At 39.7% G+C, this 15224-nt stretch overlaps 1 protein-coding gene across 2 annotated transcripts in view; it reads right to left on the bottom strand.

Annotated features, from left to right (window-relative positions):
- Window positions 1-2538: 2538 nt before the first annotated feature.
- The window catches only part of wnt3 (wingless-type MMTV integration site family, member 3), a 28592-nt gene continuing 15906 nt past the window's right edge, over window positions 2539-15224 (bottom strand). For both annotated transcript variants that reach the window (XM_056255512.1, XM_056255513.1), the window contains exons 2-4: window positions 12856-13097; window positions 6595-6860; window positions 2539-3211 (exon numbers count right to left, since the gene is read on the bottom strand). In XM_056255512.1, coding sequence (XP_056111487.1) covers window positions 2732-3211; window positions 6595-6860; window positions 12856-13097 — 988 coding nt within the window. In that variant the 3' untranslated portion in view covers window positions 2539-2731. The remainder of the gene's footprint in view (window positions 3212-6594; window positions 6861-12855; window positions 13098-15224) is intronic.

The raw sequence follows: 15224 nt of genomic DNA, 5'->3' as shown, positions 1-15224 counted from the left end.
TTTATGGTACTAAATTATATGAACGAAATGGTTATTATGATCCATTTTTTACCTGTGAATCACTTTTTGAGCATAGACTTAAAAATAGAATTTCCGATTTAAACTGTCGTAAATCTTGAATGCTTTGGACTTAAACTTTTATCTTTTTTTTTTCACTTCAACAATAATCTGCCAAGTGTCTTCTTTAAAAAGAGACCAAACTTAATTTTATTATTAAGAAAAAAACATAAAAATACTATTTAAAATTTTATATTAAATATATATTTTTTACATGTTTTACTCTAACATGTTTTACTCTAAAACTGCGAGAAAGTCAAAACCATAAATCTAAACAAGTTGTGTTCTAAATTTGAGGTTGATATCTCAAAAAATCAGCTTTCAGTAAGATTTTGTTGGGCGCAGTACCAAAACATTTCCACTAGAAGAAATTCATTTCCAAAGTAGTTTTTGAGCGCGAATAGTACAAGTATGACTATTATTATTTTATTTTTTTGAACCTTTCAACCTTTTTGAATCATGTCCATGATTTTTTGTGTGTTCACATAGCAAGTGCCAAACTTTTACCCAGTTCCGTACCATTCCGATTAAGCAAAAAATAAATAAATAAAATGACCGAACAGCACCAGAGGCCAGGTTAATAACAGTGTGACTCTCAAATTGTCCATACAACACCAGGAGCCTACCGAATAATAATCATGAACAGGTAAAATATGTTTTATTTCAGTCAATATTTGTATAGTGCATTGTGTCATGTCATGCTTTACTCTGTCATTTTGTTTAGCTACTGTAGTGGAGACACCAGAGGTCCGCCTGCAAACCTACAGGATGATGTCAGCGCTGGAATGACAAGAGTAGATGCAGACATGGAGGTCAGATGATTGTGATCTGGTAGATCGAACCCTTTATTTAGCTGCGTGCCAGTGTTGCACAGTATTTTATTTTTATGCCACTATGGAGAAAATCATTGGTTGTTAAAAGTGTCATTATCCGCATTGCATATTAAAGGAGGCTACATATAGCACAATATATCAATTGTGCAAGAGCCAATCTTGTATTAAAAAGCAAAATCATGAGACTGTTTTGTTCTTCAAATATATAATCTTAGTTCAGTCATACAGATATATACATTGTGTAATAAATAATATTTATAAAAACATAACATTTTCAGATTATAAAATAAAAAGGGAATTATGAACTTTTAAAGGCTTTGTACAAAACTTTGGATATAGCGGAAGGAGAAATGGAAAAGGGAGCGTAGATGTGACCGGTGAGAGAGGGCTCCTCAAGGATTGGTGTGGATGTGAAGTAGCATTGCGTAGTTGAACTTAATTAACGGGAAGCGTATGGGACTGTCAGAACATGTCGTATGGAAACCTCCTCAAGTCTGTTTGAGCTTTGTGAAGCCAGTCTTTCCTCCATTTATCACAAACTCAAACCCGCACACAGCAGTCCTCCACTTCCAACACGCTCTCATGGCGATTCACAGCTATTTTAGGTTTTAGCCAATTGGTGGCTATTTCGTATAAACTTGTACGATCTTCGTACGTTTTCGTAGGATCCTCTTGTGCCCCGGTTAGGTTTAGGGATGGACCTTCGTGCTTGCTTTTTTCCCAAAAATGGTATCAAATTCACATTGTACGAATTCATACGAAATCGCCACATCGTAAAATCTCATGAGATCGGGTTGCCACTTCCCTCCTTTATTCACCCTCTTATTTCTTTCCTTAACTATCCTCCTCCTGTTCACTTGTTCTCCTTCCTCTAAGCAAACTTCTCATCAGGGAAGTGTTGAAACGGTGCCTTCACAGTCATATACGAGGAGCTTTATCAAAAAGAATATGTTAAAAATAATCGTCATAATCTCTAGAATTAGTATACTCATTAGTAGTTTTGTAAGTGCAAATTTTACTGGTCGGGTGCACGTGAGCCCAGTGCGTGTCGTCGCATTCTGCTGTCATGCATTTCACCAGCTGTCATGCACTCATCCAGAAGAGTTACCGATGGCTTTGCAAAATATCCTACTGAAATTTTAAAGGGACCCACAATGCCTTTTCCCATTTGCACCGCCCACAGCATTCTACGCTAATTTATCGATTGCATCCCTCCAAACTGCTGTATAAAGCGAATTAACAGGAGGTTTTTATGTAGCAAACAGCAATATGTTCCACGTTTTGAACATATATAATTATAGGGAATGTGGTAGTAGTGTTCAATATGTCCTTGGATGAGGAAACCTTAGAGGCCATGAGGGAAAACTTGAGCGATGCATTGGATTCAGTAGTATAGCAGGGCGCATTTCGAGACCCAGCGTTCAGTAGTTTCTCGTCGTCCTCCCTCCCTCCCATCCTCTTGTTCTTTCATGCGTGCCTAGTGTCATTGGTTGTAGGTGAACATATCCCGTTTCGGCCCCTGGGCAGTAGGGTGCGATGATCAGAGAGATGGTGTTACAGATAAAGAAGACTGAATGATAACAAGGCATTTTGTTCTTTTGCGGAAGTAATGCGTGCCACAAAAAAAAAAAAAAAAAAAAAGAGTGAGAGGAATGGCAGTAGTAACCATGATGCTCACGTTGGGCATCTTTTGGGGTGTGTAGATCAAAAAGGGCACATTAGTTAAGAGTTCTACCACAGAAGTGCCACTATCATGTGTGTGTTCTCAGTCTCTCCCTCTCCTTCTCTTGCTTTCCGTCCTTTAATGTCCACTAGTCCCTTTCTTCCTCCACCTGCTGCTCTTATTTACACGTGTGCACATCGTAGACCCTCACACACTCCTGGCAGCTGACGTAGCAGCACCAGTGGAAGATGCAGTGGCATTTCTCCTTACGCTTTTCTGTCCGTGTGTTGTGGCCACGGCCGCAGCACAGCAAGTCGCAGCCCTCAATGCCGTGCGACGACACGTTGCAGACGCGGTCACGAGTACCAAACGAACCCGTCTCTGGGTTTGGCTCGCAGAAGTTTGGAGATCCCTCGTAGTACACCAGGTCTCGCTCGGTGGGGTGTTTGAAGAAGGCGTATTTGGCGCGTAGGGTTTCCACCCAGCCTCTGGACTCCCGGTGTTTCTCCACCACCATCTCGGAGGCACTGTCGTACTTGTCTTTCAGGTAGTCCCCCAACAGCCGGAAATCAGGCTGCGCCCACCAGCAGGTCTTCACTTCACAGCTGCCTGACAGTCCATGGCACTTACAGCGAAGGTGCATGTTTTCCAGGATGGTCTGGAAAAGAGAAAACATTGGAAATTTGGTATTAGTTTTAGTTATCCATCAAGGACCATTTAAAATGATTGCGGTTGTGCCACTTAAAAATAAATGATTCATTTAATAACACAAATATAAAATGTAAAAATATTTATAAACAAATAAAAGAATAAATAGAAAATGTAATAAACTTTAATAAAATATTATTTTATAGTTAAATAACATTCAATTATTTATAAAAATGTTTTAACTACTTAAACATTTAAAAAACGATTTAATTCACATGTTAAATTGCAGTTAAATAAAACATTAGTTCATTAGTTAACTACATTAGTAGTTAATTACTAACTTCTACAGCATTTATTAATCTTTGTTAATGTTAATTTCAACTAATACATTATTAAAATCAACTGTTGTATTTAGGCATCTTTACACAGAAAAAAATCTGAAGCGGCAAATAATAATCACAATAAACAAAATAATTTGTTAACATTACTTAATGCACTGTGAAGTGACATGAACAGCTGTATTTTTATTATCTAACGTTAACAAAGATTAGCAAATACAGTCACAAATGTAGGCCTATTGCTCATTGTTAGTTCATGTTAATTAATAGATTAACTGATGTTAACCAATGAAATTTATTGTAAAGTGTTACCAATAAAACAAAAAGTGAATAAATGCATTTGCCAATTGATTTTAGCCATTTACCAATCATGTTTAAAACATGCTATTGGAAAGTTCACTCACTGCAGCAACCAATGAACCTTCAATCTCTCTCTCTCCCGTTAGATGATCTGTCATTGCAAGGATTCCTAACCACATTTAGTCTGAAACGTTGCTTCTTGTTTAAGAATTGTTGTATAAAAGCAGTATCACAATTGCCGTCATAGTGCATATGAATCTAAATTTCATCACTCTGATCTGTATTTAACTTCTGGCCTACAGTTGAATAGCAATCTTCATCATGTGATTATTGCCCGTATTATCACCCTGCCCGTTCTAAAGCAGATTTTTATGTCAGAATCCACACAAGTCTCCAACAACCTGGACTGCAAGTTCTTCTGGATGCTCTCAGGCCACAGGTTGTTGTTCAGGTGCTGAGCGTGCAGACAGGTCCTTGCAGTTCTCGTCTAATTCTCTTCTGAAGTCCCGCTTAATGGAGAATGCCATCGGCACTATACGTCTTTGTTTTGGTTTGTTTGCCTTAATTTGCTCGCTATATTTAGCTGCAGAATTCCCCAGCTGCGGCGGAAGGCAGGTGTTTGCAGGTCCCTGGGGGTCTAGTTGGGGCCGCTGACATCATGTCCCGAACTCTTTGGGCCCTGAGCGGGTCCCTCAGGCTGCGTGGAAACAATGGAGTATGCAAGGGTCCTGACAGGGCTGACGGTCTCAGTGCCTGCTCCTGTGGTCCCTCGCTGATCAAAGCACCGGCCTGTTGCAGTGTGGTCTCGCCTATTGCCCCTTAAGCACCTTTAACGCGAAAGACTCCCAATTCTGAGTCATGACAGCAGCAGTGACGGGCTAAACCCTGAACCCCAGTGTTATTCTTCCCTCCCTGGCTTCTTCAAACCACCAACTGAGTTTACACCTCTGTCACGGATTCAGTACAGATGCAAGTTATGAGAGGCATGAAAGGATAAGAGAGGTAATTACCCGGTAATTTCTCATGAAAATACCAGTTTTAAAGTTGAAAGTCTCTCGGAAAAGGGATCAGGAGATATTTGACAGATCTGTGGTGCATTAACACCTTTGTGAACCGCGGGGTAAGACCCACCCAGGAGTGGCACAAGTACAGCTTTGTTCTTTGTTTGGTTATCATGAACCTGATGGCTTGAAGGTGAAGTGTGTAATTTCTGTGGGACGTACTACCGGAATCACAATCAGTTTCAATGGCCTGACTGACACAAAAACAACATTTTGCTCAGCCAATCATGTGAGTTTGGGGCGGAACTACCTGTTTGTCCAAGCAATGACAAATGGAGTATTTGAAAGCAGTCATTATTTTGCATTTCTGTTTGGAGTGGCGCACAAATTACACACTTCACCTAAAGTGATTTCACAAATATGGTGTGTATTCTCAGCTTATCTCTTTTCACATTACATATGTCACCCTTCGGCATGTTAACAGCAGACACAATATTCAATTTCAAAAGGGTAATGATGATATCCAGTGGTACTAAGCAGAGGGAGATGTAAGGATACCTAAGTAAAGAAATACACAATATGGCTATAAGTATGTGGACACCTAAACGTCATCTTGGAATAAATTGGGGTCAAAGTCATTAATTAGAAGAGGGTGTCAACATACTTTTGGTCATGTGATGTATTTCTCAATGCTGTTTTCAACATGACATCCATCATGAGTACAAGGTACACTATACTGTTCAAAAGTTTGGGGGCAGTTTTTAATGTCAATGAAAGAAGTATCTATACTCACCAAGGCTGCATTTACTATTTATTATTTTCACTTAACACAGCAGCCATTTTTACAGTAGATCATACTCTAATTTATTCAAGTGCAAGACGCAAACAACACGTGCACACAGAAAGCCGCATCAGGAAAATCTGAACCAGCCTGTATGAGCCAGTAGAAAAATCCTTAGCGTTGAGCCCTGCTATATCAAATGCACAGATAAACGTGACATTGATTATAATGGGTTTATGTGAAGATTGTTTTAATTTTTTAAAGCCTATTCAATGTTAAAAATGATGGCTTTCAATTATACTTTCGTGCTGTAATTAATGGCTAAAATGGAGGGGGGAAATCCATTGAATTATGACACCAGTAGCAGCATTGATATCGGTGATACTGGCCTTCATTCATATTGTACTTAGTAAAAAGGTGCCATTAACCACATTGTAATACATCTTCTTTATGTTTCTTCTACAGTAATTTAGAGATTCAATGTGAAATTATTAAACTCTAAGATTCTATTACAAATTTGTATGTTAGGTATCATGTTTAATTACAGAAAAATGTGTGATTATTTATTTTTTAGTTGATTGACAGCACTAATTTTAAATGTAATTTATTCGTGATACGGCAGAGCGGAAGTTTTTTTTAGCATCATTATTCCAGTCTTCAGTGTAACATGACCCTTCAGAAATCATTCTAATATGCAGATTTAGTGCTCAAGAAACATCACTTAGTATTATCAATGTTGAAAACAGGTAGATTTATACATTTATTTCCAGTTTTTTTTATGAAAACAAACCCAGGATTTTGTAACAGAAATGTCTTCAATGTCACATTTGGTCAGTTTAATGCATTGTTGCTGATTAAAAGTAATCATTCATATATACCATTTTTTTTAACAGTAAAGTGTACATATGGAATTATTCATATAAAATCAACATTATTTTTTTTGAATGAATTATAAAGATCATGTGTCTCTTACCATCCGTCCTGCCTCATTGTTGTGCCTGTTCATGGCACTCCGGGCATCGGGTCGGTTCTCACGAGCGTCGGCAAACTCTCGAGACACCAGAACCCCAAACTCAGCATCTTCACTGCAACCACCCCACTTCCATCCCTCTCCCGGCGGGCCTTTATGATGGGAGTCACAGCCGCACATTGTGGAGGTCCCCTCTGCGCACGAACGGGTCACTGCAAACGCCACTCCAGCTGAGGCAATCGCATGAACAAATGCAGATTCTCTTGTGGCTTGAGAAAAGAAAGAAGAAAGTGATTTTCTTTGATGACATTTGTGTAAACATTTCTTTATGTCCCTGTATGTCTGTCAGAAGAACCTGGAAAACTTATATGTCCTGGTCCAAAACCTAGTGAGCTGCCTACTTCTGCAAAGACTGTTCTGAAAGGTAGGCAACTTAATGTTGCCTTTTAAAGGGATAGTTCACCAAAACTGAAAATTCTGTCATTGTTTATTTCCTCTGGTGTCATTCCAAAGCTTTGACTTTCTTTATTCTGTAGAACATAGAGCTGATATTTTGAGAAAGGTTATTACTGAAACGGGCAACTAGAGCACAAAGAATTTACAGTGTTCTATTACAATAGTGTTCTTATTGTAATGTTATGCATATTTCAGATTGGCGCTGCACATCTTGCACTTTACTGTATTTTCATTATCAAAGTGGTTACGAGCATCATTGCGCGACACTTTAGTTCTACGGTCTGGACTCTGGACGGCATGCTGTCCTAACACTAACCAATCAGACTAAGTTCACGTTCGAGTGTCACGTTCGAGTACTCATGATCATCAATGGATACTGCTCTCTACAGAACTAATTGCCTTTCAAGGACAATAAAGTAGAAATTTTGATGGCACATGGAGTTGCTGCATATCGAGAGCATTCCGAATCAGTAATTTATGAGGTTCCACAACAGTTAGGATGCTGCCCTAGAAGTCGTGTAGTTAGACAGCGGGACAGCTCGCTCCCTTTTGGAACTGAGCTATAGTCTATCCTGAGGCTCTTGTAAAAGGTTTGAAGGAGATCCCTGCTTCTTTAACTGGTGCCCTCCCAAAAGTCTCTCATCTATCTCTGCTGTGTCTTCAGGGCATGGATCGTTTTCTGTGATGAGCTCTGGAATATATTGACGAGGTGTTTGAGTGGTGCGCTGTAAACGTCTCTGACAGCACCGGGACGATTGTTGATCATGTCACTTGTGGCTAATGCAGCCCGAGGTTGCGCTGACGTTGTGTCATCTCAAAGGTGTGCTGGTTTCTCTCTGGATAATGTTTCAGGAGCCCCCCCAATCTCCCACCAGTCCGAGCCCCGCGGCCACGTGTGTGAAAGCCAGCAATAAGTCTCCGTGTTTGGTTTCTGAAGGCATGTGCTGAGAGATGGAGTTACGCCCCCTTTGAATGTAACAGCTTATTATGTAACCAGACACCATCGTTTCACAATCGCAGCACACTTACTGTGGCTCACCAGTTCTCTTGGTCCCCACAGGAAAAACTGCAACTCAACCAAACCCAATACAACTTCATCACCCCAAACATTTAAGTGCCTCTAATGACAGTGGTTCTCAGACCAAGTTTGTCAGGGATCAGTAAGGCCTATAATGGTGTAAGATTTATCTAAAGGAGCGCCCACACACATGGAATATGCTGTAATGCGGATAATGTGAATTTGTGACCAAAACAGAAAGCCTGTTCACTATGTTATGTTTAGATGATCATTGTCATGGTAACGCGTGTTATCGTTTTAGTACATTAATTCTGTAAGTTTGTCCAGCAGTCTTACTGAGGACAATCTTGGATGTATTTTGTGCTTTCAACTGTTGGCTTAAAACAAGATTGAACACCACTGACTGTAATTGTGTGGACAAAAAAAGGAGACTTTTTTCAAAATACCTTGTTTCACAGTAGAAAAAAAGTCATACAGGTTTCGAATGAGGTGAGGGTGAGTTAATGATGATATAATGTTAATTTTTGAGTGACCTATTCCTTTAAATCCTTAATACACTGCCATGAGCTGAAAAGATATCTATGAAAAGATAAATGCATGATTGCGATTCAAGCTGTAAGTTGTAGTGGTATAGGGTTTCATTTGAATCACTTATTACGTTCTATGGTGGTTAGTCGCCTATGTAGACAGTAGTGCGGCAGCTTAGTTTTCTGATTTCTTGTCAGTGTTTGCTTGCTTTGATATCGTATACCCAAGTATACTATAGTATATTTGTATACTACATAGTAGCCGAACAAGTATTCATAAAACAGTTTGAGAAAAGTACCCAGATACTACTTCTGAGATTCTGAAGTGCACATCCAATGGACACTTTACTATCCCATGAGGCCACGGGAAAGGAGATGTGAATGCCAGTGAAGTGGCGCAGCTTACACAAGTCACATGACAAAGTCAACATGCGGATGCAGCTCGTCTGGATTTCGTTCATACTACACATTCATGCTAGCCTGGTTAAAACCAGACCATTCTCAGTTGTAACTGAGTTATGGTCTGGCAAAGCGTCATAGACAAATCATTTCCAGAGGGGCGTCACCAACGGACGTCGCGGATAGACCTAAAACCAATCAGAGCGATGAAAGAGATGACGTATGCAGAGCGGTGGAGAAACATCTCCGAGTGTTGTTCTTCGTTTGGTTTTTAACTAAAAGGAAACGTTCAAATCGCTTAAAACAGACGCGATAGCTGATTCGAACGAGTGATGTTCGACGGCGGCATCCATCTTTGTAATGTAGGCTACAAAATCATATTCAAAATCCCAGCGCTGTCGTCATCGTGTAAAGCCCGCCCCAACGTTTCTGATTGGTGCCGCGATTTCGGCGGATTGGAAATGAGCTTGAATGAGCTCTTTGCCAGACTAACTTTCAGAGCAAATCTAAATTTGCCGGAAGTTGTCTGGGTTTTCCCAGGCTACATTCATGCTATATAGAAAATGTATTTTTTAAACAGTTTCAAAGTTTGTTCCTCTTACTCAGTATGTGATTTCGGACACAACACTACTGTACTGTATATGCTATGCTCCTGAAAATGAACAAAATCATTATTTAGCAGATATACAGATTTCAAATGTATAGTCTCTCTCTTCCAGAAAAATATTGATGACTCATCCTGCACTGCACAGATTTTTGTCCAATCAGATCTCTCCTCTTGAATGAATGTCCCTCGGCCCCAACTAGACCCACAGGGACCTGCAAACACCTGCCTTCCGCCGCAGCTGGGGAATTCTGCAGCTAAATATAGCGAGCAAATTAAGGCAAACAAACCAAAGAGAATGTCCCTGATTAGCAAATAGCAAATTATGGTTCATGACTGTGACGTAACTAAAGTCGTAGTCTATTGAGGCCAATCTCTTTGAATTTGTCCCACGCAAACTTCCTGTTTCAACAGGAAATGCATGAACACAGGACAGAAAACTGTGTTCATCAAGCAATTTCACAGGGTCTTTAAGACATTATGGACGTCCGTTGATGTCTAGCTGTTTCTCATGAATTTGCAGACTCATCTCACCCCTGGTATTCTTGTTTTATTCTTGCAGGAAGTTCATGTCCGCACACATAGACAAACAGTCCTTTTTAATAAAGGTTGTGTTTGGGCGCGCACCTCTCTGGGTTTGCTGCCAGAAGGAGGCCCAGTTGGTTCTGGCAGGCCCAGCTGGGTTCACCACAACAGAGAACTGTGAGCTCTGGGCCCCAGGAGCCCTGGCCAAGGGCCAAGAAGAGCGCAGCTCCCGCTACCTGCTGGGTCCATGAATCCGCCTTTGTCTCTGTGTTGTCACACCGTATTACCCGCACAAAAGGGCCCAGCACCCCGCACCCCATAGCCCAGTTCAGCGCTGCCCAGAGCAGGGGCTGGCATTCCTAAAAAGGAGTGACCCCCCCCACCTCCTGTGACACACATACACAAAACACACATACATCTCATACCAGCCACTATGCCAAAATATTCCAAAGCATTTATAAAATCCAGTTAGGACCCATCAGGCCAATCCGGATGCAGACAGAGACCCTACTTCCTTATCTTCACCTCATACTGTCCATCTCCTTCATCCTCTCCTTATCCCCCTCTTGAGTTCCCCCTGCCTTCCACCTCTCTTCCTCCATGATGGGGAAGGATGGGAGATTCCCTTTCAGCCTGCTTTCATGACACAGTCAAAAGGGCGTGTGAATGGGGCGTCCGTGGGAGCCGGGCGGTAAGAGGCACACAGGGATGGCTCATACTGGCCTTCATGCACAGTAGGGGTCGAAGTGAACCCTCTAGCCCTTTTCTATGGCTTGTAATCTCATTTTGGCCTCCCTTCTCTTTTTCTCTCTCTCTCTGTCTCTCCTTCACACACTGCCTGTTCTTGCTCAGGTCCTGCACTTCGGATAACTGCTTTAGCATCTTAACCGTCCAGAAAGTCTGTGATTTTGTATGGGAGAGATCCATTTAGCATCCTTTCTGTCACGACTGGGAATCGATGTTCTCACTTAGGAAATGATTTAAGTAAAGTTACTCTTGTCCCTTTCACCTCAATTTTTCAGAACCATTCACATCTAGAGTATCAGAAATTTTATGGGAAAACCCCACATATGTAATGTCAATTAAATGTTATAGCAAGATGGAAATTGAAAATATTACACATTCTATTTGGACTTTTATCTTAAAGAGCTGTGAAATCGCTTGAGCAGTTTTATTTTCTGTGTTGACATTTTTCTATTGAAACAGCAAGTTTGGGTGGGACATATTGAAGGAAGTGTTCGTTTTTATGCAGGTTTATGTTTAGTTTTTTGTCTTTTTATGAAAATGTTTTTTAAGGGTACGTTTACACGACAACGATATGCTTAAAACGGAGACGTTTTTCTTTTGAGTTTTCCGCATACAGACAACACCATTTTCAAAACAATCCCCATTCATACGGATCCGCGAAAATGACTAAAGACACTGTATTCTGCTGCCAGGCCATAGATGGTGATGAAACACTCTAGACTGAACAGGTAATACGCATGTGTATAATGTAATCGTCTTCAGAGATTTGCGTTTTTGTTGTTTACACGGAGACCGTTTTCAAAAACTTTTACTTTGTAAACTCGTTTTCAAAAGTTTGCGTTTTCAGCGTTTTTGCGAGTAAATGAACGGCCAAAACGCATACAAAGTTTTACGTTTTTTGGTTGAAAACGGTGTTGTGTAAACAGCCCCTTAGTCTATTGAATATTTCATCATAGCATAATTATTCATGTTCGTCTGTTGTATTTCCACTGAAGTGGCAAATAAATTGGGTTGATGAAAATTACATTTATTTAATTGTTAGTTTAAAAACACGACAGAATAAACTTTATGTTTGGTACTAAACATTTTGAAAAATGCATAAACATTTATTAATTTGATTATCTCAAAACATATAAGGGAAAAATAAGCAGTGAAAACCTTAGCTAGCATATCATGACTTTTAACCAATATTAGGTAAGCTACTGATTTTTTTTGTCATTTAAACTATGATTTACGTGTCTTGGAGACTATTTTAGGACATTTATTTATATGAAGCCTGTTATGAAAACAGTTTGTTACATATTCTGACTACTAGCACGTTCCTCTGTGATTTTGTTTTATTGTGTAGTTGGAAATTGTACAGTTGAGCAATTAATTAACCAGCTAAAGTGGTTCAGTTTACAACGTTCAGCTCTTTCAACTAAAGTGGAGTAATCCTCTATGGTAACACTTTAGTTTAGGGTCCAATTCTCACTATAACTAGTTGCTTATTAGCATATATTACTAGAATATTGGCTGTTTGTTAGTACTTATAAAGCACATATTAATGCCTTATTCTGCATGATCATATTCTACATCCCACAGAAACCAAAATTTCTGGGGACAGCAGCATGTGTCCAAATTTTTATCTTAACCGTTCTATTTCATCAGAAACGGTCTTAAAACAGGGCTTTAAGTGTAAAATACCGAACTTGTCCTTTAAGCCCAATAATGTCTTGCAGTATTACTTACTTGTCTCTTCATATTTTCAATAACAATATTTTTAAATTAAAATAGACAAATTCAATTATCATCATGATTTTTAAATAGTTCACTTGCCACTAAAACATGATTTGCTACTAGCCTGCTGCAACTTTTAGAAGTATACTACTAGCATATGGTTGACCTCAAAGCAAATACACCTAGACTAAAAGCAGTTGTGGTATGTAGAAGATTTTATTATGGCAATTTAAATACTAACTAGACTGATGTGTGCTGTTAACCCATACCTTTATCAAGTACTGGTCCAAATATGGCTAGATTGTCCTTGATAGTGGTGCAGTTCCACCTGCGGCCACGGAACTGGTGCTGACATTCCTGGATTCCCAGTTTGACCCCCTCCGCTACACTGGGCATGATCTCAATGTAATTGCGGCAGAAGCGCAGCTGTTTTGGCACCAAGCCAGGTATGGAGCCACACAGGATGGGTTGTGATCCTATGGATGAGTACTGCTGCCCAAGGGCCAGGGACCTGAAACGCAAGTGTGAAGATTAGACCCACATCTGGACACAAATCTAATTCTTTACTGGAGGAAAGTTGTTCAGAGCGATTGCGTAATCTAATCTTTTACTTAATGTGTATTTTTTGTCACCGTTATTATGGTTTGTATAGTTTGCATGTTAGTTTAGTAATGAATGTTAGTGTTGGAAAGTAGTGATCTAGCCAGTTATTATAGTTATTATACCATCTTATTGATGATCAGTTAAATCCCCTCCAAGAGGTGGATTTTTTTCTGTTTGTGGAAAATAGTGAAAGCTTAGAATATTTATGTCTTTGCCGATCCAGTTTTTTAACCCAAATCCTTTTTGTGTGTGTGTGTCTGTCATTTGATATTTGGCTGTTGTTAGTGTATTCATGTGTGTGGTTGTGTGCAGTAGCTGAGCTGACAGCAGATTCCTTACAGATTTCCTTCTGCTCCAAACAGTGAGTAGCTCAAGGGTTTCACAAACACTTCATAGAAACAGCCCCAATCTATTAGTTTTTCCAGATACGATTGTACTTTCACAATGGAAATTAATTGTATTGCCGTCTGTCTAAAATAAGAATGAAATCACACAATTACCTCCCTGTTTTGACAATCATACTTGGTAAAACTTTATTTTGATGATTACTTTGTTACATGTCAACTACTCTCATTAGAGTATTAGTAGACTGTCTGCTTAATATCTGCTAACTCTTTATTGTGATGGTCCTCCAACAGACATTCTACTGACTATAAGTAACTGCAACTACATGTCAACTTATTCTAATCCTAACCGTTCCAGTCTACTAATACTCTACTAACACTCTAATGAGAGTTAGTAGACATGTAGGTTAAACATTACTTATAGTCAACAGAATGTGTTAAAAGGACCATCAAAATAGAGTGAAATCGCATACTTTAATAATAGGTGTAACCCTTAGGCCTACTCTCCTTTAGCACTGTTGCTGATTATCACATATTTTTAAATTTTGTGTGTGTGTGTGATCTGCCTGTTCCATAACATATTCAGAACACACACGCTCTGACTGGAGCTGCAATAAGTCAAATATTCAATGTTGTAAATCCTGTCAGTGTCTGGAAAAGATTCAGTTGTACAGCAGAGGAATCTATTAGCAGTTCAATCCTCATTTTCTCACAGACAATGCTATAAAACATTTCTGCATGAACCTCTGAACCCAATGACTCCTTATCTGTTGATGTCACATTCTGTAAAGATCATTTAAAAATGTATAATACAAAAGACTATAAATTCTGATAGGATGAGCCAATGCCATTCTTTAATGCGCCAAGTACCTGCCAACTGTACTAAGTCTACAGTTTGGATAATGAACTATTACTATGCAGAAGAATGGTTTAATCTGATTGTTAGTAAATCAAAATTTGAACAGACATCATTATCATATTGCTGTGGCCACCAATGTATAAAACAGCATGCCGTTTGAGGCCCCTCATGATTAAAGTCGTAATAGCTAAAACTGAAGTAGCGATCCTTTTTTTTTTCATATTTAGACATAGCCTACATCTGAGTGACACAGATTACCGAAAAAGAAAAAATATTGGGTTCTATGCATTGGTCGTTGGTTGGATGGAAGCAGGTCTTAAATTGCAGTTGATTGTAAGAAATGTGCAGGTTTATTTAGTCAAAATGATTGAAGAAGTCTGTTTCACTGTAAGGTCGGGGTTGACATTTCGATTAAGAATTGTGAGGTAAAAAAATAATTAAAATAACCCAATAAAAGAACTCTACACTGCCAAATATATATTTTTGTAATTGTTTTCAGACCCTGTGAATTTAAGCAGCTGCCTTGAGTGCGCAAAGACAGTACTCCATGCTTTTATGATGAGATATGCTGCCTGGCAGCGCTGGCATAGACGCTGTCTTGTGGGCCAAAGGTTTACCTGGTTCCCCCTTCAGGCCAGTGGAGGATCACACCTATTAGAGATCAGCCGCTCACGATTACCTCAGGCCCCCCGCGGGGTGCAACCCTATCACAGCACCAATCTCCCTGACAGATGAGTGTACTGCTGCACCCCTCACACACAAAAGCCCCAGCATTGAAGTCAGAAGAGAAAAATCCCCCTCAGAGGCTTCTCGGCTTCTCTTTTGCTCTCCT

Source organism: Rhinichthys klamathensis, unplaced genomic scaffold (assembly GCF_029890125.1).
Source record: "Rhinichthys klamathensis goyatoka isolate OS25496 unplaced genomic scaffold, OSU_Roscu_1.1 h1tg000121l_1, whole genome shotgun sequence".
Classification (NCBI taxonomy): Eukaryota; Metazoa; Chordata; class Actinopteri; order Cypriniformes; family Leuciscidae; genus Rhinichthys; species Rhinichthys klamathensis.
The sequence above is the reverse complement of the archived record's forward strand: the minus strand, read 5'-3'. Positions and strand labels throughout refer to the sequence as shown.